Raw genomic sequence first — 25,887 nt, forward strand, 5'->3', positions numbered from 1 at the left:
AAGAAAATAAGGGACTTTAATGTTTAAAAATCCTTGAAGTTGCTTCCTGGCGGTGTTAAGGTGTTTTTCAGGGGGAGGGGGGGGGGGGGGGGGAGGGGGAGGGGAAGGGGCAGGAATGGCAATCACAAGCTCCGTTCATAGAAGTGGCCCATGAACATGGATAGCAATATAACGTAAGGCCACAAAAAAAAAACAAAGTTGGTCTCTGGTCGGCTTTTGATCGTGCGCGTCAATTTGTTTCCCCCAACATTTTCCGCGCTAGCTACAACAGCGCCCTCTGTTACTGCACCGCCTCAAATGTTCGTGGGCAGCTCGTACCCAGTAATAGATCCGGTACAAGGTTGATGTTGAACAAATGATAGCAGACCATGGGTACGAAGTTGCTGCCAGCTGATCAACAACAATGGCGGCTAGCCAAGTACGTGTATCAACACGATGACATGCGATGAGCAATTGTGATTGTGAGGCCATCCTAAAATAAAAAAGTGCTTCCTGTCCAGTGGGTGGGGAAAAAAAAAATCCAGTCGGGGGGGGGGGGGGGAGGATTTTGTTTTTTTGTTTGCATGTTTTGTTTTGCCCTTGCAGTCTCAGTGGTAAGCTCTGAACTTCAGCCTTTGCTTATTATTTATAAGGTTATGTTTAAGTCAAAACCGTTTTCTATTCACAGTGTGAATATGTAACAGAAGGTACAAATAATAAACAAAGATAGAAAAATTACAGGTTATAAAAAAATGCACAGGCTATCATGCAGTTTGGGGAAAAAAATTGTGAGTTCATTGGTGTGCAAAGTACACTGAATAAGCACCTGTTAAAAAAAAATGATAGTCTCTTTTTTATCATATAAACCAATAAAATATTTCAATACAATTCTTGTCTGTGTCTCGGGTGGTCTTATTTTATGAAAACAATTCATGTTTTATTTAAACAATTAGCGTTCATGAGTCCAAAATGACGTCTGACACCATAGTGTTTCCGTGTACAAATGTACAAAGTCATGGAGGCCATCACAAAATCCAACATGGCGGCGCCCATAGAACGCACAAGTTTTGAAAACTATTAAAAGTACCGAGTAAAAGCTCCCCCAGCATCGATTACAGCTTGGCACCGCCGGCTCATTGACCACAACAGATTGGCAAGGATCTGATTATCTAGGCCATATCAAATCCGCTGAAGAATTTGGTACAACTCAGCATGATTCCATGGCCGAACTTACAGAGGCGAAATGAGAAAATTGTGTACAACGCTGGCGAGACATATTGTGTAGCAAGCACCGGACTGATGGTGTACTTCCGTATGCACATTGTATGCAGATGGAATTGGTCCATTGCCAGAATTAATATGGCACGCGGTTACACAGCAATAACATGTGCACGCATGTTCCGTGTTGCTAGCTGCATTGTACGTGGAGTGGGATCGGAGCTGCATTTTACCCGTGCCTAGACAGCGAGCCATCTGACCATTGTCTGGGTCGCACTGCGGTGAAAAGTGCGATGGTCCAGGGGAAAAAAATCATAACTTTTTTGTTATGAGCGATAAAAAGCTGATTCAAAAATCATGTTATCGTTTATTTAATGGGGATTCCTATGATATCAAACATTTTGATAAGTTTGGAAAATTAAAAAAATGAAAGTCGTTGGAGTCTGGACTCCGTACCCAGAGTGCAGTGGCGTTGCATTGGCGCAGTTTCGCGGAGCTTTTAGAAAGCATTGGCATGAAAATTCTAGTTTCAATATTTATTAATGGTGGCAGCATTTGACCTGCTAAATATTCATTAAACGGCCCAAAAAAATGGTGCCAAACGGCCCCAAAACAGCACGCCTTTCCCCCATTGGTAGTTTAAATGCCAGCTTAATGATATTCATGACCTCATGAATACATAATGAAGCAATTCAAGATGGCGGTTTCAAATTGTCGTAAAGTGGTGTCGCGAAGCGGTATGTTCCTTCCTCCGTACGTCCATGTCCATGAAGGAGAGGATGTTTAGTGTTGTAAACTTGACTATTACCGACTTAGATAATGACACAAGACACAGCTTTGAACATTTATTTAACATCTGTGATATTTTGAAGTCAAGCTTGATATTGAAAATTGAACAACTGGTGCATAAATACTTTTGCAGGCCAGTTCAGTGTACACACGTACACGTGCAGGGCAGCCGTACATTTGGTAAAATGGCTCCACACAGCACGTGAGTACGAGCACAGGGTCTAGTTTGCGCGCCCCACATCCCTTCCAAAGTCTTCCGTGCATGGTGCATCGAGTCAGTTCTATCATAGAGAGAGCAAGGTTGGTTTGGAATTCACAAGCGATGTGGCATCACTTCGTTGTGTTTTACCACTTTTTTTTTTTTCACCAGACGTCAAAGTAACACTGGAAGAAGAAGGATAAAAAAAAATTAGAGGTCTATGTCTGTTTCCAACAGAACATAGGGCTTTTCCACATTATGTTTGTTTTTTTAAATTGAGGTCATGTTTTTCTGTTGTGTGCATTTACCTTTTGTCTAACAAACCTAATTTAAAAAGAATTTTGATTTTGGAATAATGCATTTGTTAGATACGGCAAAATGTTCAAAATTAAAAAAATATATATATGTAATCACAAGATGACGTCATGATGACGTCACCTCAATATTTATTTGTAACACATCCCGGCCTACCCCCAAACCAAGTTTCAACCCAATCTGACTTACTGTTCATGAGATCTAGGGGCTTAAAATATACAAGTTAACGATGACGTCACCATGTCTAATGATGACGTCATCATAACAATACTTGGCAGTGCTCATTATTTTATTGTGGTTTTAGTCTGTACCAAGTTTGAAAACAATCGGATTAATAAGAGTGTTAAATTTTGTAAGAAGGATAAAATTGGCAATATTAAAAAAATTGTAAAACATCTACCGATGATGTCATCGTGACGTCATTCAAAATTTTGTGTACTAGTATTATTATCTACCCACCCACCAATTTCATGACGATCGAACATTCCCTTATATGTGTTTCAAAAAGCGCATTTTTGATGACGTCATCATGACGTCACACATTTTTCAAAATGTTGTACCTATACCTATTGCCTAACAAACCTAATACAAAAAGAATTTTGAATTTAACATATTGGGTTCGTGAGATATGGCTTAAAGGTCCAAAACTTCAAAAAATCTATATAAAATCACACGATGACGTCATGATGACGTCACCTCAATTTTCGTCTATAACACACGTGACCCATGATGACGTCATCGTGACATCACCCTTCGGGACACAAGTTTCATTAGAATACGAGTTTGTTTTAGGTCCAAAATGCCGCGGTGAATAAACGTGTACAAAGTCTATGGGATTTGGGGGTGGAACAAAAAGAAAAAAAAAAACTAGAGCTATGCCTGTTCGATGAACAGGACACAGGCTTTTCCGCATTTTTAAAATAATACGTGTAAAGAAATACTTTAAAAAAAATACTTTGACACATTTTTGTATTAGGAGAAAATGTAAAAAAGTTGATAAACTAATAAAACTAGAAATGTGTTTGTGGACAAACACTGAGCTGTTTCGACCGTTTTATTAATGACTGCCGTAAAAGAGTTTCATCCAGGTTGAATGGACAAGTACATGCGTATTCCATACAAAAAGTGTCCATCCTATGTAAAAAAAAAACATTTTTCATGACGTCATGATGACAGCACACATTTTTTGAAAATTTTTTGTATCTATCTACGACCTAACAAACCTTTTTGCAAAAAAAGGATTTCGAATTGAGACATGAGTAAAAGGTCCAAAAATTGAATAATTTATATAAAATGACATGATGACATCATCGTGACGTCACTGCAATTTTTGACTATAACACTTCCTGGAATATCTGCATACCGAGATTGAACCCAATCGGACCTCAGGTTCTCTAGATATAGCGACTTAAACTATTCCGGTTTAGGATGATGTCAACTGACACGTGATGACGTCATTATGACGTCATGATTCGACCTCAATCTTCAGATGGTGGTCTAAGTGTGTGCCAGATTTGAAGTTGATCGGACGGTATTTTACATAATTTTTGAAAAAATTTGAAGAAAATATTAAAATTTGAAAAATTCATAAAAAATCAGACGATGATGCCATGATGACGTCACTTCAGTTTTTGAATGCTTTTATCTACACCTACCTACCCACCAAGTCTCATATCGAACACAAAATCACGTTTTTGATGACATCATGATGACGTCAAACATTTTATGAAATTGTGTGCATCTATCTTTCACCTAACAAACATGTTACAAAAAGAATTTTGAATTTACCATGTTCCATTGATGAGATTTGAGTAAAAGGTCCAAAAATTGCATAATTTATGTAAAATCACAAGATGACGTCATCGTAACGTCACTGCAATTTTTGTCTATAACACGTCCCGGAATACTTGCATACCAAGTTTGAACCCAATTGGACCTCCGGTTCTGTAGATATAGGGCCTTAAAGTATGCACCTTTAGGATGACGTCATGTGGCATGTGATGACGTCATGATGACGTCATGATTCCGCATACATCTTCAGATGGTTGTATAAGTGTGTGCCAGGTTTGAAGTCGATCGGACCGTAATTTATATAATTTTTACAAAATTTGCAGAAAATATTAAAATTTGAAAAAATTCATAAAAAATTAGATGATGATGTCATGATGACGTCACTTCAGATTTTGGATGCTGTTATCTATACCTACCTACCCACCAAGTTTCATAACGATCGGACATACCCTTATATGTGAATAAAAAAATCACATTTTTGATGACGTCATGATGACGTCACACATTTAGCGAAATTTTGTGCATCTATCTATGATCTAATAAACCTGTTACAAAAAGAATTTCGAATTTACCACATTCCGTTCATGAGATATGAGTAAAAGGTCCAAAAATTGAATAATTTATATAAAATCACACGATGACGTCATCATGACGTCACTGCAATTTTTGTCTATAACATGTCCCGGAATACTTGCATACCAAGTTTGAACCAAATCGGACTTCCGGTTCTGTAGATATAGGGCCTTAAAGTATGCTCTTTTAGGATGACGTCACGTGACACGTGATGACGTCATGATTCGGCGCACATTAATAATAATGCTACATATTTATCCTTTAATGTTGCTTAATACTTATATAAGGTGTCAACCCAATCAAATTTCTAATTCATTAGATATGCTAATTAGGGTCTTACATTATAACTTCCGGTGACACCGGAAGTAGAGGTCACATGACCCGGACATACCAATTTTTATCTGTAACACTTCCCAGTGTGTATACCTGCCAGGTTTGAGATCAATCGGTCAAATGGTTCTATAGTTATAGGACTGTAAAGATTGCCTCATTAAATATTCATGACATCATAACATCACAATAATTAAGTGCACAGTAATAATGATACAATATAATTATTTGTCAATATAGCTTTGTATTAATGTGAAGTTTCAACCTAATCAGATTAATAATTCATGAAATATGATATAGGGGTCTAAAATTACCACTTCCGGTAAAACCGAAAGTGAAGGTCACGTAACCTTGACATATCAATTTTCATCTATAACACTTCCCTTTCTGTATACCTACCAAATTTGAGATCAATCGTTCAAATAGTTCAATAGTTATAAGGCTGTAAAAATTGAGTCTATCAATACACACATTTGCTATGTACTTGTGAAAATAACCATTTTTGAAGATTCTGTCAGAAATCTGCCAAAAATATCCATTCTGTCAAATATTCTGTCAAACTTGTTTTTTACAAAAAAATTCTGCCAAATTTAGCCGAAATTCGGCTAAAACGGTCACCCTGTTGGTCAGTCCGCTCCCTCATGACCACGTGCGTGTGTGGTGTATGGGAAGCGGGCGATGCCGAATCTGGTCGATGTATACGCACACACTTGCGGCTTGCATTGGTTGAGTCGGCATTTTTTATTTCAACTTGCAAGGTATTTTTTTGCTGACGCCGCGTCGACTGTGTGAACAATTTGACAAGCTGGGAACTTGGCACTGTTGAGGCAAATGTTTACGCTATCATTTAAGGGGCAATTCAACATTATATCTGTACGGATTGATTTATTAGCAATTTTTGAAAAAGGAAAGGTCTTTTCAATGGAACTTCCGGTCTGATGACGTCATACGCCTAAAACTTTGCACACCTCTTAAGTGGGTCAAGGTCATCATATACACCAATATTTAGGCGATTCCGACAAACTTCGCCACAGACATCTATTCAAAATACATTTTTGAAAATTTTCAACCTGTCGCTAGAGGGCGCTCGAAGATAGCATGACGTCATCAGTAGATGATTTGAAGAATACTATCAGCCAAGAGACTAACACCGTTAAAAGCAAGTTCATATCTATTACCACTTTTAAATAATAAGCCACTTCCGGTTTTGGCCTTTTTCGACCGGAAGCAAGGGTCACGTGATTGCACGCACACTGAATGAAATAAAGACCTCAACCTACTCTACCAATTGCCGGCAACAGAATGCTGGGGACGCGTACGGTTGATTTCTTAAGCATTTTTAAATATTAAAAGTGTCACAATTTAATTGCCTATAAATAAACACCGGATGACGTCATCATAACGTCATCATTACACAATGTTGTTTAAATTAGGGTCATTCTTTGGACAAAGATTGGTGTAAATGAATTACTGGCAAAGTGTCGAAAATGCCCTCTGAAAATTGACATTTTTTTTTAAATTTCTGTGTACAAAGTCTATGGGAAAAATTAAATATTCAAAATTCTATAATAAATCACATGATGACATCAGCATGACGAAAAGTTTCAGCGCACATCTTCAGATGGTGGTCTAAGTGTGTGCCAGGTTTGAAGTCGATCGGATTTGAAAAAAAGCCAAAAGTGACTTGTAGAACGAAAACACGTGTTTTCCTATGAGAAAAAAGTCTAAAAAACAAAAGAGAAAAAAAAAATAACAGAAACAAGAGCTGTTTCGGTGTGTACACCGAAACAGCTAAAAATTGGTGATGACGTCATCATGACTTCAACTCAGATTTTGCATACTATTAACACTATCTACCTACCCACAAAGTTTCAAGACAATTGGACTTACCCTTATAAGTGTTTTTAAAACTCACATTTTTGATGACGTCATCATGACGTCACATATTTTTCAAAAAAAAAATTGTGCAGATACCTATTACATAACAAACCTAATACAAAAAGAATTTTGAATTTAGCATGTTTGAAGCCAATCGGATGAGTAATAGTGTTTAATTTTGTAGGCAGAATAAAATTGTAAATATTTTAAAAATCGTTAAAAATCTACCGATGACATCATCGTGACATCATTTCAGATTTTGTGTACAAGTACTGTTATCTACCCACCCACCAAGTTTCATGACGATTGGACCTTCCCTTATATGTGATTTAAAAAAGTGTATTTTTGATGATGTCATAATTACGTCAATCAATTTTCACCATTTTGTGAATATACTTGTTATCTCGCAAACATAATACAAAAAGAATTTTGAATATAACATATTGGGTTCGTGAGATATGGCTTAAAGGTCCAAAACTTCAAAAATCTATATAAAATCACAAGATGACATCATGATGACGTCACGATGACGTCACGATGACGTCACCTCAACTTTTACATATAACACATCCCGGCCTACCTACATACCGAGTTTCAGCCCAATCGGACTTACTGTTCTTTAGATATATGGTCTTAAAGTTTGCATGTTTAAGATGACGTCACGTGACCCATGATAACGTAATCATGACGTCACTCTTCGGGACACAAGCTCACTGTGGGGTCGTTATACAGGGTAAGTTTCATCAGAATACGAGTATGTTTTAGGTCAAAAGTGGCGTGGTTAATAAAACATGTACAAAGTCTATGGGATTTAGTTTAGAATAAAAAGAAAAGGGGGGAAAAAAGAAATATAAAAAATCAGAACAAAAACAATGCTTTTCTTCTTTTAAGCAGAAAAGCAAAAAGAATTAAAAAAATCGGAACAAAAACAATGCTTTTTCCGCTTTTAAGCAGAAAAGCAAAACTTCAAAGTGCAGGCGGCCCGGTGGGTAAAAAAATCCACCTGGCCGCTGGACTGGAAACAATCAATCTTTTTATTTTGGCCTGAACTAAAGCATGTCTCAATACATGAAATATGCCACTTATTTCCGTGTCCGTTGTTTGTGGAGTGAAAAACAAAACAAAACAAAAAAACCACATCGCCGCATCAAGTCTGGAACTTTGGTCTGACCAAAACATTGTCAAAACATCGTCGGAACTTCGTCATGTTTTCCTACTCTTTTGAAGTTTTTGACCAAAAAGGTATTTATGAATGGGAATAGTAATGTGGCAGAGCAGTATTAAACGTCTGCTTTAAAAGTTGGTAGGGCCTGGTCGCCAGTAATGGTCCGAACCCAATTATTTGGACCAGGCACCTACCCGGTTTTAAACCAGACATTTCAAACTGCTCCACCACATTATTATTCTCTTAATATAAGATGAATTAGTAAAAGACTTAATTACAACTTAAAATCATTAGAATCTGTCCCATTTACATGTAAACTGCAGAAACTCACTTACCTGAGCATTGTATGCGTCTAACTGCGCATCTAACTCCTCCGCAGTGGGAGTCGGTCCTTTATTGCCGCCTCGGCCACGCCCTCGGCCACCGCGTCCCCTGAAGCCACCACGCCCCTGGTTACGCCCACCTCTCATGTTATACTGGTTGCGCCTAGCATTTGAAAATGACAAAAAAAACATTCATCACTCACCACAAAAGTGAACTTGATGAGAACAAAATATTACCCTCTTTTAATCATCTGTTAAAATTCAATTGCAATACACCATGGGGTCTTAGACTTGCCAATAAACAAATATTTTTCATGGCCACATGTCAACTAACCCTCCTCCAACTCTTCCCCGTTGTATCCTTCCCTGGTTTCCTGTCCTCTGGGTTGGTGGTCTCATCTGTTGTTCATACTCAAGTGGTGACGTAACCAGCTCAATGTTCATGGGGCTACCTGCAAAGAAGATGATTAAAAAGAAAAGGGCGGTGATCCTACGTTGTTTATTATTAGGCCCAAATACTGCAGTTTTTGGTCTTGTGCAATGCACATGACCATCGAAAATTCCACTGGAATTTCTGTGATTTGTTTTACTTTTATTGGCGAGGCATGTACCTTTAGTTCATCGCCGTTATAATTATGTGTGCAAAGGGTGTGTATCCAGTTCGTACATGGGGGTACTTAAACTTAAACATGGGTATTGCACACGGTGAAGCATTGCAACTTGAGTGTTTAGCCAATGGACTGATTGGCTTGTAATCAGCAGTGCATGCACGTGTATGACAAAGTCACTTACGAATGCGAAAAGCCCTATGTTCTGTTCGAACTGTTCCACTTTTCCCATAGGTTTTGTACACGTTTATATTCTACAAGCCACTTTGGGAATTATTTTAAATCCGATCAACTTTAAACCTGGCATATAATCATTAACCATTATCTGAAGATGTATGCCGAAACCTTTCGTCATCGTGATGTCATCAGGGGTTACGTGACATCAATTTAACTGTTCATTTTTCACAGTCTTATAACTATAGAACTATTGGACTGATTTATCTCAAACTCAGTAGGTACATGTACATAGATGAAAATTGGTATTCCAAGGTCATGTGACCCCTACTTCCGGTGTTACCCAAAGTGTTAATTTCAGACCCTTATTATCATATCTCATGAATTATAAATCTGATCGGGTTGATAAGGCCAAACAAAAAAAATGGTGTGTTTATGGTAACCCGAACGATCTGGAATTTGTATGGCCAAATTGCCGACCTCAAACTTTTTATTGCCATTTTGAAGGTTGATATTAATAATTCTTAAATGAACAAATTTCAAACATTTCAAGTAGCCTACTTTCAATTATTTGCCACGAACATAAACCATTTTCCACACTTGAAACTGACCATGATTTGACACAAACATACCTGTGTTAAACGTGCGAAAATCACGACGATCTCAAAACTTGAATTCTCAAACTACATAAAGTACGATTATTTTTGCACAAATGCATCGGGGTGAACTAGTGCGCCTGGCTGACGGACGGCAGGGCTCTCCCCACATACAAACATGCGTATTGTGTATTGGCCCGATATGCTGGAATTGCGGCCCGATACGCCGACAAAAATGCTGATCACATTTTTCAGCCCCCGATACGCACAATATAATTATTATACACGCCATTAAAATGCACAAAAATCCTGTTTTTCTGATGCATGTGTGATCAAAATGCACACGATGACGGGTTCTGTCGACCCCCAGCATCCAGGTCTAGCAGCGCATACAGCATGGTACACTGGTTCCCTTCGCGTGCTAACGGAATCAATGCTATGATGAAGAAACAGAACCAGCGACTACAACCTATACATACATCGTACCATGATATGATGATGTAGTGCAATCGGCCGAAGTTGGATTGTAAAAATACCAAACAAACATCGATGGAGAAAGAGAATTTCTGTGAATTAATTCACAGAACGTGATCTTTATTTTCTGTGTATGTGTTTTCCATTAAAATGACGAGATTGCAAAGCTCGAACCTGTGGCCAAACATCGTAGCGTGTTTCTGTAGTAGTGCAAGATTTTCGGCCACGTGGGATGGGCCGTACACAGTGCAGTATAATGCACGGCGCGATGTATGGCCGGCGAGACTGAATGTTGGCGGTGCCAGCAGCGGTGATGTCATTAAGCATATAGTGGAATCACCGACCTCAAATATATTTTTAATTAGGTGAGGCAAGTTTTAATCACTTTTGATAACCAGTCTTGATAATTTTCATGGCGCAATTGAAAATAATCAAGGTACAAAATAAACATGATTCCTTGCTCTAATATTATATGATGCTCCATTACTCAGCACCCCAAAAAAATTGGCGAAATAATTTTTCCGACCTACCAACGCTAATTTGAAAGGTATGTAATCGGAAGCAAATGTGATTTTTTTTCTTCACCTTAATTTCTTAATTTGAATTTTACTTGTAATCCATACTTTTCTAGTTCAGAGCTTTAAACAGGTTGTGAAATGTTTTTTTTTTTAAAGTTAACAATTTGGTTTTTTTTTCTTTAATTACAAAAATATTAGGGGCCTACAAGATCTCCTCTGAATTTTAAGGAAAAATCTGGAGTTAAAGAATCCCCAGATTTGCTCTAAAATGCACCAGAGAGCTTCCAAAGTTCAAAATTTTTAGGGGCCCTTAAGCGGGCCCCAAACCCCACGCCATGGCTTTGCAGGTTGTTGAATCACAGCAAAACTTCCCCCACAGGTTTGAAAAATCCTGGGGAGAACCCTGGGATGATACGAATTAATTTGGAATGAAATATATCGATTGAATATCTTGAATGCTTGCATAATTGAATAATGTTTTTATACAATTTTTTTTTGCGAAAGAACACGCATGGGCATGCAGAACTGAAATGAAAAAAAAAAATTACAAAATAAAATTATTTCCCTACCTACCTACCTGGATTTTTTTTCAGGCCGTTACCGTAAACACACCATTCTTTGTTTGGCCTAACTAATAAAAGTAAGAAGCAACATTCAAAGATTAATATGTTGCATTATTATTACTGAGCAGTTTATTATTCTCATGACGTCATAAATATTTAATGAGGCAATATTGTGACCGCCATATCTCCACAATACAATAAGTTATGATTACAGTTCTTTGCACATTTCCTCATATTGGACTGAAAATGCACCTCCTGGAATGTCAAGGTCATGCGACCCTTACTTCCGGTTGTACCAGAAGTGTACTTTTTAAAGGTATTGGTAATAATTTCAATTTTTTTAGATACTTTTTTTTGGAAAAATCATTTGATCATTTTGTTTACGGTCCAACAGACAATCAAAATTGGGAACAGCTCTGTGGTTGTTCACAACCACAATCTCTAGTTTCTTTTTTTTCCCCCCACTTTTATCATACGTTTTGTACACGTTTTCATTCTACAAGCCACTTTGGGAACTTATAAAAATACGATGAACTTTAAACTTTGCATAGTCATTAGCCATCATCTGAAGACGTACATGTATGCCGAACAATTTTGTCATCATGATGTCATCAGGGGTCAAGTGACATCAATTTAAAGGTTCATTTTTTACAGTCTTATAACTATAGAACTAATGGACTGAATTATCTCAAGTTGGCAGGTATACCAAAAAAAAAAAACAAAAAAAACAAAACCCAAATGTCGGGACCAAAACAATTCACATAGGGATGTTTGTGAATTGTTTTCATTTTGCTGAAAGACCACTTATATGTACCTTCCATGGACAGAAGTTTAAAACGGTGCTTATGTTTAAAATTCCAAAACTTGAAAAGTACATGAGTGATTTGAATGATTCTTGTACTAAAAGAAAGCTTATGATTGGGATTGTAACTTTCATATCCTAGATTTTGAAAGTGCTACACAGACCTTCACTAAACAAACTAATCCCGACATTTGGGTTCAGGTTTTTTTTTTACTCACGGTCCTGCTGTATAGACAGTGTTATAGATGAAAATTGATATGACGTCGTCATCATGACGTCATTATACATGTATGTTGCATCTAGGCCTACTCGTATATATCTTGAGATCGGTTTGGCCTCAAACGCTACATATACAGGGTGGACAAAAAAAAAATAAAACCCATAAAAAATCTGATAAAATGTGATGAAAACGATCTTTTACAAGAAAAATCAGTTCATACATAAGGATGTGCATAATCAATATTTTTCTTGCTTTAAATTTATGATAAAATACATGTACATGTAACTTTTTATGGTCAAAAGCTCAAATCCCTCAACATGTGCCCACGGGGTCATCGCCATTAAAACTGTGATTTTATTAGGAAATTTAGGGAGCCTCTGATTGTCTTAAAACTTGATGGGTAGTAAGTTATGTGAATATCATCACTTAATTTTATTCAACTGAAACTCTCTAGGCATTTTTGCTAGGATGTAACCTAAATCCTGCAACATCCTCCAACTGCCTCCATGTAAAAATTGCATACAACCTCAAACCTGCAAAATCCTCCATTATTTCTTGAATGTGGTCCTTGGAGGGGTGACCACTGCCTCAATCCTGCAAAATCCTCCAGCAATCACTGTCAATATATTGAGGCAGAGCTAGTGACATTCTGGAGCAGTGTGGATGATATGAAGTGTAATCTGGGCCTAAATTATGCATGGCTGAGCATGAACACCAGTGTCAAGACACAGTGCAACCTCCGAAATCAGCAACACATTTGTGCCATTTTGCCTCAATCCTGCAAAATCCTCCATTTTGCAAAGAGGATTTTGGAAGATTCAGGAAGGTTAGGGTTAAAGTGTTCCATGTTTCAATAAAAAAATGTTTACAATGTTTTGAATGATTTTGAAATAAAATATATTCATAGGTCTTCAAAAATCAAAAATCAATAAACAACCTCAGGCAAAAGCAAGTTGCACTGTCCATTAAGAACAATCAACAAATTCTAGTTAAATTTAGCGTGCTATTACAACTCCAGATAACTGCTGTCATTTTCTTGGTCTCATAATAACCAGTTGATAAAAGACAAGATCACAATTACTTATTTCAGAAGTAGTTATTTCCCATCTGCTAGTTAAGGCTGTGCATCGGAACCGGGTAACTGTTGATGTCAGGAACTGGTTCCGGATTATGGGATGGGGGCCCGTAACCAACTTTACAAATTACGTAATAACTTCTCAGAAAAAGGTTTAGAATGTCAATTGTGGGAAATTTTCAAAATGCAAACAAGGCTACAAGAGAAAACAAAACACATTTCATGCATATGAAGCTCGCGTACGTTGCAGTTTACATAGTACATTATAAAACTAAAGCTCAGTGTACACTATTTTGGGGTTGGGTTTCTTTTACGGGTTCCCGTGTTTTTCTTCAATCGGGTACCCGGTTTCCATGCTACAGGTACAAGTATATACACACCCCTACAACTGGTAGTTCTAAACACAATACATACATGTACCAGTAGTTAATGTTGATACATGTATTATGTCCCCTATCGTCATAAACCTATGCAAACATACATTCTGAGCCAAGTTGTCCTTTGAGTCAAAATCAGTCAGGTGACTGTTTGTAAACTCTTTGGAATTCCATGCATATAACACCACGATTGACTTGTAATGATTGTTTAAGTAACTAGCTATGGGAATGATTTGACAACCTGTGACTCATAGAACAGTTGTTTATGTTGAAATTTGCATGTTGAAATTTGCAATTTTTTACTGTCTGTGACTGTTTAAACAGTAGGAGGGTTAAAGCATCTTATTAGGGCTCGCACACACGCTGGTTGCAACTGGTGATCATTTTGTGTACAAAATGAACGCCCGCAACAAACACGTTAACAGCGTCGCCCAATGATTTTGTTTTAAAAAGTCAGATTTTTCATTTCTCATTTCAAAGTTAAATTTTAATATATTCCTCGTAATTTGGAAAATAGTTGAATCATGTAATGCACTTACATATTTCCCATTTTGATAAGGATTGATGTTGAAATTACACTGGTTTTTGCTGTTTGAAAAGTCTTACTTTATCTCCGAGTACGACAAATGTTGGGAGCACAACATGTTACGTTCACGGGCCATGCGGCGACATGACAGACCGATCTGTGTTCAAGATCGACGGCAAGAATCTTCTGCCCTGGTGACTGTGTTTAACTCGGTCGCGATGGTAGTATCGTATTGCAGACATCAAGAAGCTTATGAAAAGTCCATGATTACTGTGACCATGACCCTCGACATTTCGGCCCCAAATACAATAGGCCTTTGAGGATTGCCAAGAACAATCCACAAACCAAATTTGAAGTTCACATGTAAAGTATTTCTAAAGTTATCACGCTGACAAAAATTCCTTTGTTTTGGCCACTGTGACCTTGACTCTTGATCTTTCGGCCCCCAATGCAATAGTCTTCAGAGGATTGCCAAGAACAATCAACAAACCAAATGTGAAGTTAACATGTAAAGTATGTCTCAAGTTATCGCGCTAACAAAATTTCTTTTGTTTTAGCCACTGTGACCTTGACCCTTGATCTTTTGGCCCCAAATGTAATAGGCTTCTTAGGATTACCAAGAACAATCCACAAACCAAATTTGAAGTTCATATGTTAAGTATTTCTAAAGTAATCGCGCTGACAAGATTTGTCCGGACACACACACCCACCCACCCACGGAAGAACAAGAGGGAAACAGTATGCCCCTTCGGCTTCGCCACGGGGCATAATTAGTAACATTATCAAAGCTTGAATTTCCTTTTTTTTAAGCTGTCAAAATACCATTTTATTTTAGAGTTATAGACAAATTTGTATCGCTATGGATTTTCATCATGGCGCCTTTTGTCGGACATCGCATCCTGTGTCAAAAGACCGATAGTCAAGCTTGATTGAGTTAAAATTAGTTCACCAGCTGATCGTTAAATGTAGACACAAAAACACTAATGTTCGTGTTTGAGCACACGATAATGAATCAGGTAACTAAGAAAATAGAGGTTTCCGGAGCACAAATTTAGGCAATTGTGTAACTTTATGACACCTCTATCTAACGACCTTCCGACTTGTTTGAATGGCAAGGCGCAGTAAAGTGTTGCGGTTGTGCCCAGCGGGCAAAGATGATGTAAACGAAAACAGAAAATTATCACGTTTGAGATCAAGTGCAGCCGAATCATTGTCATGTGATGCGTATTTAACGTGATGCATATCCTACACTAGTCTGAGTATCACCCGTTATCCACGGAGCCAAGTCTCCTGTATAACGTCTGATATGTCAAAGCATGCAGATTTATGCGATCTCGTGCCTCAGCCAATCAGAGTCGACTTTACTAAATCGTGACGTCATTTTATTCCCAAATCAGGACTAAAACTGTGATTGGTCAATTCGAATGCATTGTTTTGTAATACAACACAGCCGGGCACGTTTTGCGTAACATAATACAGAGCGCGTGACCACAGCCTTTGTTGCTGTGTCTGTTTTTTTTAAATCCATGTCTATGACGTGCCAACAGTGAATGACCGAAGACCCTATATAGAAAGCGCCCGCTGATTGGTCAAAATCTAAAGATCAAGATGCGGTCGTCTTGCATAATTAACCAGCAAATCTGCTCAAACGTAATAGGCCATGGCTTTCGACATGGTCTATTACATAGACTAATCCTACACTGGTTCCCCTCTATAATCAGTACGGTCAGAATTTCTTAGTGGATACCAGTTGAAATCGATCTCGAAAGACATTCGCTATCAGCGATCATGTTGTGAACACTGGGACAACTACAGTAACGTCACTGCGCCTTGCCATTGAACGGGAAATTTCACTTTTCGCCCACATCGTAAGTAAACCTTAGTACCTCGATCTTAATCATTGATCTCCCCTTGTATCTCAAGTGGTGTACCGGTACATGTACCTAATTATTTTGTGGCCGTTTTGAGGGTTAAATCTGATGTTTACGCCGTTTGACATGTGTGCGTGTACGTATCATAAACTGTGGCATTTGAGAGGCCCATGTGGTGTTGCTTAATTCATTGGTCTATTTGACTCACTTTTTGAAAATGTAAGAAGGATGAAACTTTATAGTATTATTGTTCTGCAGCTTTCAGAATATTCCAATTTAAATTGTGCCAATTTTGGTTGAAATCAGTTGTGGCTAATTACGCATACTAATGAGATTTGCACCAAAAATTGGATAAAACAACCAAAAATTAAGGAATCTTTGTTTTATAACCTAAATGTATTTCTTACTACCAAAATTATTTTTGTTTATTTTTTTTGTCAAATTTGGGCATTCAGAATTGGACTTGTGACATTTATGCATTTTAATGAGCTATATTTGTCCATTTTGGCCAAAATTAGCTTAAAAAGTAGGTTTTTTTCTAGATTTTTGGACCAATAAAAAGACAACCCAAAAATATTTCAAAAACATACAAGACTTTCTAGACACCATGTTTTCCCACTCCTTTTTGCCATTAATTAGCAAACCTACAAGAATAACCAGCTCAACAGCCACTCTAATCGACAATATCTGTACAAACATCCCACCTCCTCCTAAATCAATCAAACTAAAGAATAAGTTGTATCGCAAATTCATAACTAATCGTAGTGAAATCAATCGACTAATCTATACCAGATACAAAAATATCCTCACTAATGTACTGCGGACTGCAAAGAAAAACTACTTTAGCCTTCAGTTCAATAATGAGAAAAAAATTTCAGGAACACTTGGAAAATTATTAATAAAGTGCTTAATAAAAAATCGAAGTCAAATAGTACTACGTCAATCTTGATCAACAGGAACTGTACTGGAAACCCAGCTGAAATTGCGGATCATTTTAACGATTATTTTTCAAATATCGGGTCTAATTTAGCCAAAAATATTCCTCCATGTACTACTAAATATACAAATTTCCTAACTGACCCCAATCCTAACTCAATTTTCTTTTATCCTGCAACTAGCCAAGAAGTGAACAATGTCATATCCAATCTTGATGAGCAAAGCAGTGGCCATGATTCTATCACATCGTTTGTCATTAAAAATACGGCTCCCAACATACCGGTACTTCAGCCCCTCATTTATATAATTAACCTTTCACTATCATCCGGTACTGTCTCAATTAACAATGTAACCTCGTCTCAGTGCACCCTTACTTGTGGAGTTTCTCAAGGTTCTATTCTGGGACCTCTACTTTTTCTTATTTACATTAATGACTTCACTAGGTTTTCTAATCTCTTGTCATACATTTTATTTGCTGATGACTCAAATTTATTTTACAGTCAAAGATATTGATGTACTAATTAATATTGTAAATTCCGAATTAATTAAAGTATCGGACTGGATCAAGTCCAACAGATTACCTCTAAACCTAAAGAAACCAAGTGTATGTTATTTAGCCGCATTCTCCAACAATTACCAAGAATTATTGCTATTGATAACGCAATGATTTCTGAAACTACTAAATTTTTAGGTATACTCGTTGATAGTAAGTTGTCATGGAAATATCACATTGACCATTTATGTAAAATTGTCTCAAGAAATATAGGTGTTATTAATAGAATAAAAACATTTATTCCCCATTATATTTTGTTTACCTTGTATAATACTCTAGTTTTATCCTACTTAAACTATAGAATACTAGCCTGGGGAAACGCATCCCGGTGTCACCTAAACAGACTCCTTGTACTCCAGAAGAAGGCTTTGCGTATTATAAACAATGCAAATTTCCGAGCCCTTAGTGATCCCCTGTTCTATTCTCACAAATCATTAAATATATGATCTTTACACCTTTCAGCTCGGTATCTTTATGCACCAAATATCTCAGAATGTTATTCCATGTTGTCTTGCATCGGTTTTCACTAGAAACATCGCCACTCATTCTCATGCAACCCGACAATCTGCCCATTATCATCTCCCAAATGTCCGTACCACACTTGCCGAAAAAGCCATTCCCTTCCAAGGTCCCAAGCTATGGAACTCCCTCCAGCGGCCCTTGCAAAATACCAAATCTGATATCATATTAAAAAAACTTCAAGCAATTCCTTTTAAATAAATACGCCTAAGCCTTGTTCACTATTTATCTTGTCATAGTTTAATATATGCTCCAATTAATTCGTGACCATTTCATTCTAATAAAATCATCGACATGTACGTATTCTTTCTTTTCACTTTATAATGAAATCGATTTTCTCTTGTTTAGTTCAACTTTGAGTCTTCTTCACTATTTACATGTAACTCTTAGCTACTGATCAGAGGTTCTTCTTGATTGTGTTAATGATTTTGTTCTATCATCATTTTTACATACATATTATTGTAATTTATTTTCATTTATTCCGGTTTGCCTTCCATCCCCATTGTCTTGTTTCGTTCATGTTTGTTGTGTTTATAATCCATTTGTCTGTGTATATAATCATGCCAATTATCGGGGTCCATACCCACAAGCTAAGCTTTCTTATGGATTCCACATCTCTATTACATGTATTTTATTATCTGCTTATTATCTTGTACTCGTGTGAATCATACTGGCCATAACTTTGGATTGCACTGGTCAATTGTGGCCATTTTATCATCATTTGTTTTCTTTTTTTGGGTGGGCTTTACAATGAAAGCAATTTCGTAAACAAATAAAACCTTAAAAAAAAAAAAGTTCACTACCCCTTATGTTATAACAGCACTGCCATGTGTCATGGGGGACACTTGCCCCCGCACCTCTTTTTGAGCCAACCCCTGACCTGACTTTTGAAATATATTAAGTATTTAACAATCTAAAAACATAAAATGTCAGATATTTCAGGAATATCAAAGGACAATGTGTAGTTTTAAAAAGACATGCTTGGAAAGCAACTAAAGTGGCTAGGAATTGACTTAGATTGCACCACAGACCATCTATAGGCCTTTTCACACTATCTCCGTTTCGAACCGTGTTGAAACCTACCCGGATCCAACCCGGTTCAGCCCGAGTATTTTTCGACACGGATCGGAGAGACGCGACGTTCACACTGTCCTTTACGGGAACGGCCGCTACGTGAACCGTGTAACGTTCAATCCGGCTACGGCCCCTGTGAATTCACACTACAAATTCTCGACACGGATCGCATTCGGCACAGGGCGCTGCGATGATTTTCTCAATCCCATAATGCATTGCGACGCACGAGGCTTACGGACAGGCCGGTGTGCAGCGTGAATTTACTACTCTGTGCAATACGGACTCATTGGTAGTATTGCGCATGCCTATTGGGAGAAGGACCTGTCACGTGAAAGGGTTTGACCAATAATAAGAGAGTAAACGAATCCGATTTGGGAGTCCGATTTTTGTACGACACCAGCGCAGCTGTGTGCAATATTTCCAAAATGGCTCCGGTCATTTCGTTAGACGATTCGTTCTATTTAACATTAGAAATGTACATTTTGGGGGTACATTTTGCGGACCTAATACAAGCCCAGACTCGGTAAAGGATGCTCCATACACCGATACATTATTCGATGATAATTAGGGAGCGATTGTTTTGGGATCGGTGTTTGTGACGGCGATAGTGGTGGAGGGAAATATTATGCTTGGCGTGTCAGATTTTCGGTAAAATGTCGGCCTCAACTCAACACGGATCGGCCGTGAGTGACTCAACCCGGGGCGGTTCACACTGTCATTTTCGACACGGTTCACGCCGAAAAATGCAATTTCGATCCGGGTTGAGATTTTCAACCCTGGTCCCTCCCAGGGTTGATTTCGATCCGGCTAGAGCACTCTACCCGGGTCGGAACCGGGTTGAAACTTTAGAAGTGGGAAAAGGGTTGAAAAAAATCTCGTGGTTGGAACCGGTTCCAACCCGGAGATTTTGGACAGTGTGAAAAGGCCTTATAATCCAAACCTTTCTGTGGCCTTGAGATACAAAAATGGCTTTAAATGAAAAAAAAATGTTTCTATTCCTTCTTACCATCTAAGGGTACATTATTATACTGCTTCATGGCTTTGATGGCATCTGCTTTCCTCTGAAAGACCACATCAGCTGTGCCTTGACTTCTGCCTGATTGGTCGTAGTGGACAGCCCCATGAAGTAAGACCCCAAAATCTCCAAATAATTCCTGCATTAATACAAATAAAGAGATATATTTACTGGACGTTTGGATTGTTTTTGTTCCAAAATTCAGGGTGATCAGGCATGAAACTATTTCATTGGCCATTATCCATTTCAGTTTTGGATGTTTCTGTTAAAACAGAAAAAGTATGATGTAATTAGCTGTTTCGGCAGACACCGAAACGGCTCAAGTTTTTGTTAAGTTTTTTTTTCTTTTGGGCTTTTTCAACATTTTGAGAAAAAAAAAATTCCATAAAGATAAAAAATAGTATCAAACACTTTCGATCACCAGTGAGCAATTTTACACAGGGCCGAGTTAAAAGGGTTAAAAGTGCATTTTCAATGGCCTATATCTAGAGAACTACAAGTTGGATTGGCTTGAGGTGTACATACCTTATACATAGACAGGGACGTGTTAAAGATGAAAATTGAAGTGACGTCATGTGAGTTATTATAGCTTTTTGAATTTTTGAACCGTAAAGCCATATCTCACAAATGCAACATGCTAAATTAAAAATTCTTTTTGTATTTTTGTTAGGATATAGATAGGCCTAGATGCATGAAATTTTGAAAATGTGTGACGTCATGTTAACATCATCAAACATGTGATTTTTCAAAACACATCTTCATGAAATTTGGTGAGAAGTTCGATAATGTTAAAAATATGCAAAATCAACTTTACTTTGAGCATCAGAGCACTCCCTGACCTCATGACAATCAGAACCCTGTATCCATGAACCGAATGATCAAATTCCAGACTCGGGCACAGGACGCGTGATCAAAGTTTTGGAGATGTGCTTAGCGGCAACTGTTCTAAGCTTAGGTCGCCAAATAATTCCGACATGATTGATATGGCCAATTGGAGAAATGGCAAAAGGACAATTCTAGAGATCTTTACCACTCATGAGCAATAAATCAAGCATTGCTTTAGCACGAGTCTGAAACTCAACAATTTGGTGTACATCATTACCTCTGAGAATAGATTGTATATTCATGCGATTGAAATCACCTAAAATCAAAATAGCATTATCCGGATACAATGTTCGTAAACGGTCCATACTGTTCAACAGATGCTCCGTTAATTGAGTTTGACGAGGAGGGTTCGTTGTTATACACTGCACAAACAGCAACTGCCGATAGATCTTGGGAGGTGTTTAGGTCTTATTTTGACCCACACACATTCCAACCCGTCTGGTACGTCAATAACATCCAGCTTGGCTATAAAGGACATGTCATTGTTGACATAGATGGCGGCGACTCCTCCACGTTGACCTTCTCGACATTTGGAGGAGAAATTGAAGTTGGATATTTGAATTTGATTCTCAGGGATATCTCTGGAGAACCATGATTCAGTTATTACCCCGACATCAACTTTATTTTGCTGGAAGACTACTGCTGCTTCGTCAAGTTTATTGACAAGAGATTGAGCATTTGTCAAGTAGAAAACTGGGAGATCAGAACGAGAGGGAACACTCTGGTGCTGTTATGGGTCATCATCAGATCGACGAGCAAGAGACACATCCGGACAAGATGGGATATTAGTCAGTATTCTAGGTCTCCCATTCGTTCAGCAATATTGAGGTGTGGTACGTTGTGGCAATCTGCTGACCCGGAAGAAAATATAGCAGATATGAACTACAACAACTGAATCAAGGACACTGAGCTCTGATCTCTCATGTACTTGAGGAAACTCTAAAAAAAAAAAAAGGTATCTATCACAGATGTAGGGGACGACGAAGTGGTGCTCATATGCATAGGAAAATCACTGTGAGACTGTACACCTAGACTTGTACCAGTCTTTTGCTTACTTTCGTCCAAAAAGGGGAAAACAGTGGAAATCCGGAAATCTGGATCGTCTCAAGGAAATTCCGGTTCGTCTCACATAAATTCCAGAAAAATCCGGACAAATCTCACCCCTGATTTGAAAAGAAAATCAAGGTAGGAACAAATATATCTGGGGGAGACAAATTTAGAGATTGACCCTTGGTTAGTTAGAAAGCTCATCTCTGTAATAAAATGTATGCCTCTTGGTTCCAAGCGCAAGTGACCTGCAGCTAGAGGGCATGAAGTTCACTTCTTCGACATGCTGCAGAGGCTGCCAACAGAAAGGCTGTTTTAACCCTCAGACACAAAAGGCTCAAAAGGGGGCTTTAGCCAACTTGTGAAGAATAGTACCATGGTCCCAATGTGGAGTCAGTGTCCTTATTGTGGTTTCTTGATGAACATACCTTTAATGAGATAAGGGAATTAAAGGTTGGAACTATCGTTAAAGCCCTTATAAATACTCCAATAGCCAATTTGTAGTCCCAAATTAAAGCCATCTGGAGATCAGAGTTTTATAGTTGGACGAAGAAACCCCCAGCCATTAAAGATGCAGAACTGACATTGATAGTTTTTCTGGGAACATCATTTGACATACCATGTAGTGTTGTAAGTGATTGTCTGAAGTACTTCTTGTTGAAGCCAACTTACCCTTTGCAGCCAAGGCTGCAGCGGCCTCTGAAAAGCCTGTTGATAGGAGGGCAATTTGATAGCATCTAGGCAAAAAGATAAGGACTGTCTGGATCTAACCTCAACCAACTTCATGGCTCATACCAAGTTACAATGAGTAATGTATTTGAATATAATATAATTTAAACATTTTGTTCTGTATCTCAATACATGAAATGCTGACTTTACAACCAGTTTGTGGTGGACAGCCATGTTATTTTCATTTCAAAAACAAAACCAGCCATCTCCCTTTCCTACCTTATCAGCTCTGCTTTTAGCTCTCTGGTTCCATTTCACTTGCAATTTGCCGTAAATATAACACTAAACATAATACTATAGTACCGTAATTTTCGGAATATAAGCCGCGGCTTATACGTTGATTTTGCCCAAGAAAATGTTTACTGCGGCTAGTTATACGCAGGGCGGCTTATACGCCGAGCCTTGAAGAATAAAAATAAGACGTGTAGTTAAGGCCAAAAAAAAGAATAGTTCTGCTTCCGGTTACCCGACCGACCCTATTTTTAGGCTGCGACCCTAAAAAATTTTATCGGCAATTCCAAAAACAAAAACAAACAAAAAAGATTAATAAATAAAAATAAAAACCTTATGTCTTGTCTGTCTTCACAAAATACCTCTCAACAACCCTTTTGCATCAAAAAATGCTTGTATTTATTGTTTTCTTACTTACATTCGCTATTTTTTCAAAAGAAACCTCCGTTATTTTTACAAATTCGCTGCGCGATTCAACTACTTCGCAATTCGATGTCTATAATCACGTGCGTAATAAGCGCAATGCGGCGACGACTGGTTCCCGCCGCGCCGCGCAGGAGCCAATTATGAAAATGCGGTAACTAGTCTGTGCAGGGCTATGCGATGTTAGCGCTAGCATGGCTATGCAGGCGCAGGCACGTGCTCTGTCAACTGGTCGGAATCGACATCATAAAAATGCTGAGAAAGACATCGTAAAAATGCCAAGAAAACACCGATGGAGAAAGAACATTTTTGCAAGTTAATTCACAGTTTTGATCTAGCTTGTCTGTGTATGTATTTTCCGTGTTCAAGAGTTCATTTTGAGATCGCACTACTCGTATTTGGAGTGATACAATGCAGCGTGTTTCCTGAAATGTTCGACCCGTTGGCCGCGGGCCACACATGTACAAATGTACATGTACAGTGCATCACACACTTCGGAGTTTTGGCCAGCTCCCGTTCTTGACTAGCGTTGTGCCTATGGTGCGAACGACCTGAATTTCCCACAATTTTTTTTACGAATTATCGAACTTAAATATATTGACAATAATTAAGGTAGGTTTTATTCACTTTTTGTGGCCATTTTGTGTATAGCTTTCGTAGTGCAATAGAAATAGTTCAGGCTAAAACTTCGCATATAATTGAATACCCCATTCAATCTGTATAAAAAAAATTGGCCAAAAAAAAAAAAATTCTGACCGACCGACCCTATTTTTGAAAGACATGTAATCGGAAGCAGAACTATTTTTTTTTTTGGCCTAATGTACTGGTATAAGAAAAGAGATGTTGCTGAAATGAATTATCAATTAAGAAAGTCATTAACACACCGGAACTCAAAAGGTATCGAGCGGTAAAAAGTACGGTAAAAAGTACGGTGAAAGCTGTCTTCGACGCTTGCCACTTAGTCGTACGTGATATGGAGGAATCCTCCATGGTGATAGCGCAGCTGCATGATGCATGTGCTTTCCCCAGCGGACCACACCATTTGTGGTAATGAAGGGGTGTACTTTCTTGGGAACAATAATTACCAATATTTCCGCTGTTAAAAAAAATTAAAAAGACGACCAATACTTTTTATGGTGTTCAAAACATTTCTTTATTAAGTAATCAGTTGTTCAACTATTATATTGAAATTAAAAGTATTAAAATAAAACTGCCTATGTATAATGCACAAAGATTTCTATTTTATTATCGCGGCGGTGCGGCACGGCGCGTTGCGGCCATGGTGCTCTGTCTTTGCAAAAATTAAATAATTGTCAACAGAGGGTGCTATCGTTGAAGTGCGCTCCCTTGATGCGATCCTTGCAAAGACGTCTTTCTGCGGCCGAATTGAGAACCCATGACGCTCAGGAAGACTCTAAATAAGTTCTAAATACTTGCTAAACTGTTATATTGATTGTACATGAACATAACTCCACTGTTTTCCCTGATGTCTGGGTCAGGTAGGGTTTTAAACCACTGTGCTATGGGTCTTTACATATGAAGTTTCATTAGAATACAGGGGTTGCCCTTAACTTTTTTTTTGACTGGCCAGCCGGACCAGTTGGCTAGAATTTTGACTGGTCCGCCAAGTTTTTGATTGGTCCATCTTATACAGCGTGTACCCACCAGTTAATCAGTTTCACATAAGTCATAATTAGACTATAGTCAACACCCATGTCATCATGTCACCTGAGAAATTAGAGGTCTATTTTCTGCCTCCATGATCTGAGGCCGAAAATAAAAAATATAGTTCTGCCTCAGATTACATGCCTTTTAAAAATAGAGTCGGTCGGTCGGTCGGATTTTTTGGGGTTTTTTTTGCCAATTTTTTTATGCAGATTGAATGGGTTATTCAATTAGGCCTCAGTATGCGAAGTTTTAGTCTGATTTATTATTATTGCACTACGAAAGCTATACACAAAATGATGGCCTCAAAAAGTGAATAAAACCTACCTTAAAGGGAATATACAACATTTGCAAACATCGAAAAATAAAACTACCAAGTTTTTGCGAAATACCTTAATAGGATGTTGGTAAATGACAGTCTAAAGCATCCTGTAAAATTATGGCAC

The 25,887-nt window shown here is 38.0% G+C and overlaps 1 protein-coding gene across 1 annotated transcript in view; it reads right to left on the bottom strand.

Moving 5' to 3' along the window:
- The window catches only part of LOC119744691 (THO complex subunit 4-A-like), a 54,357-nt gene that overhangs the window by 11,598 nt on the left and 16,872 nt on the right, over positions 1–25,887 (bottom strand). The window contains exons 3-5 of the mRNA XM_038220758.1: positions 20,453–20,600; positions 8,895–9,012; positions 8,573–8,723 (exon numbers count right to left, since the gene is read on the bottom strand). Coding sequence (XP_038076686.1) covers positions 8,573–8,723; positions 8,895–9,012; positions 20,453–20,600 — 417 coding nt within the window. The remainder of the gene's footprint in view (positions 1–8,572; positions 8,724–8,894; positions 9,013–20,452; positions 20,601–25,887) is intronic.

Source organism: Patiria miniata, unplaced genomic scaffold (assembly GCF_015706575.1).
Source record: "Patiria miniata isolate m_02_andy unplaced genomic scaffold, ASM1570657v1 HiC_scaffold_7, whole genome shotgun sequence".
NCBI lineage: Eukaryota > Metazoa > Echinodermata > Asteroidea > Valvatida > Asterinidae > Patiria > Patiria miniata.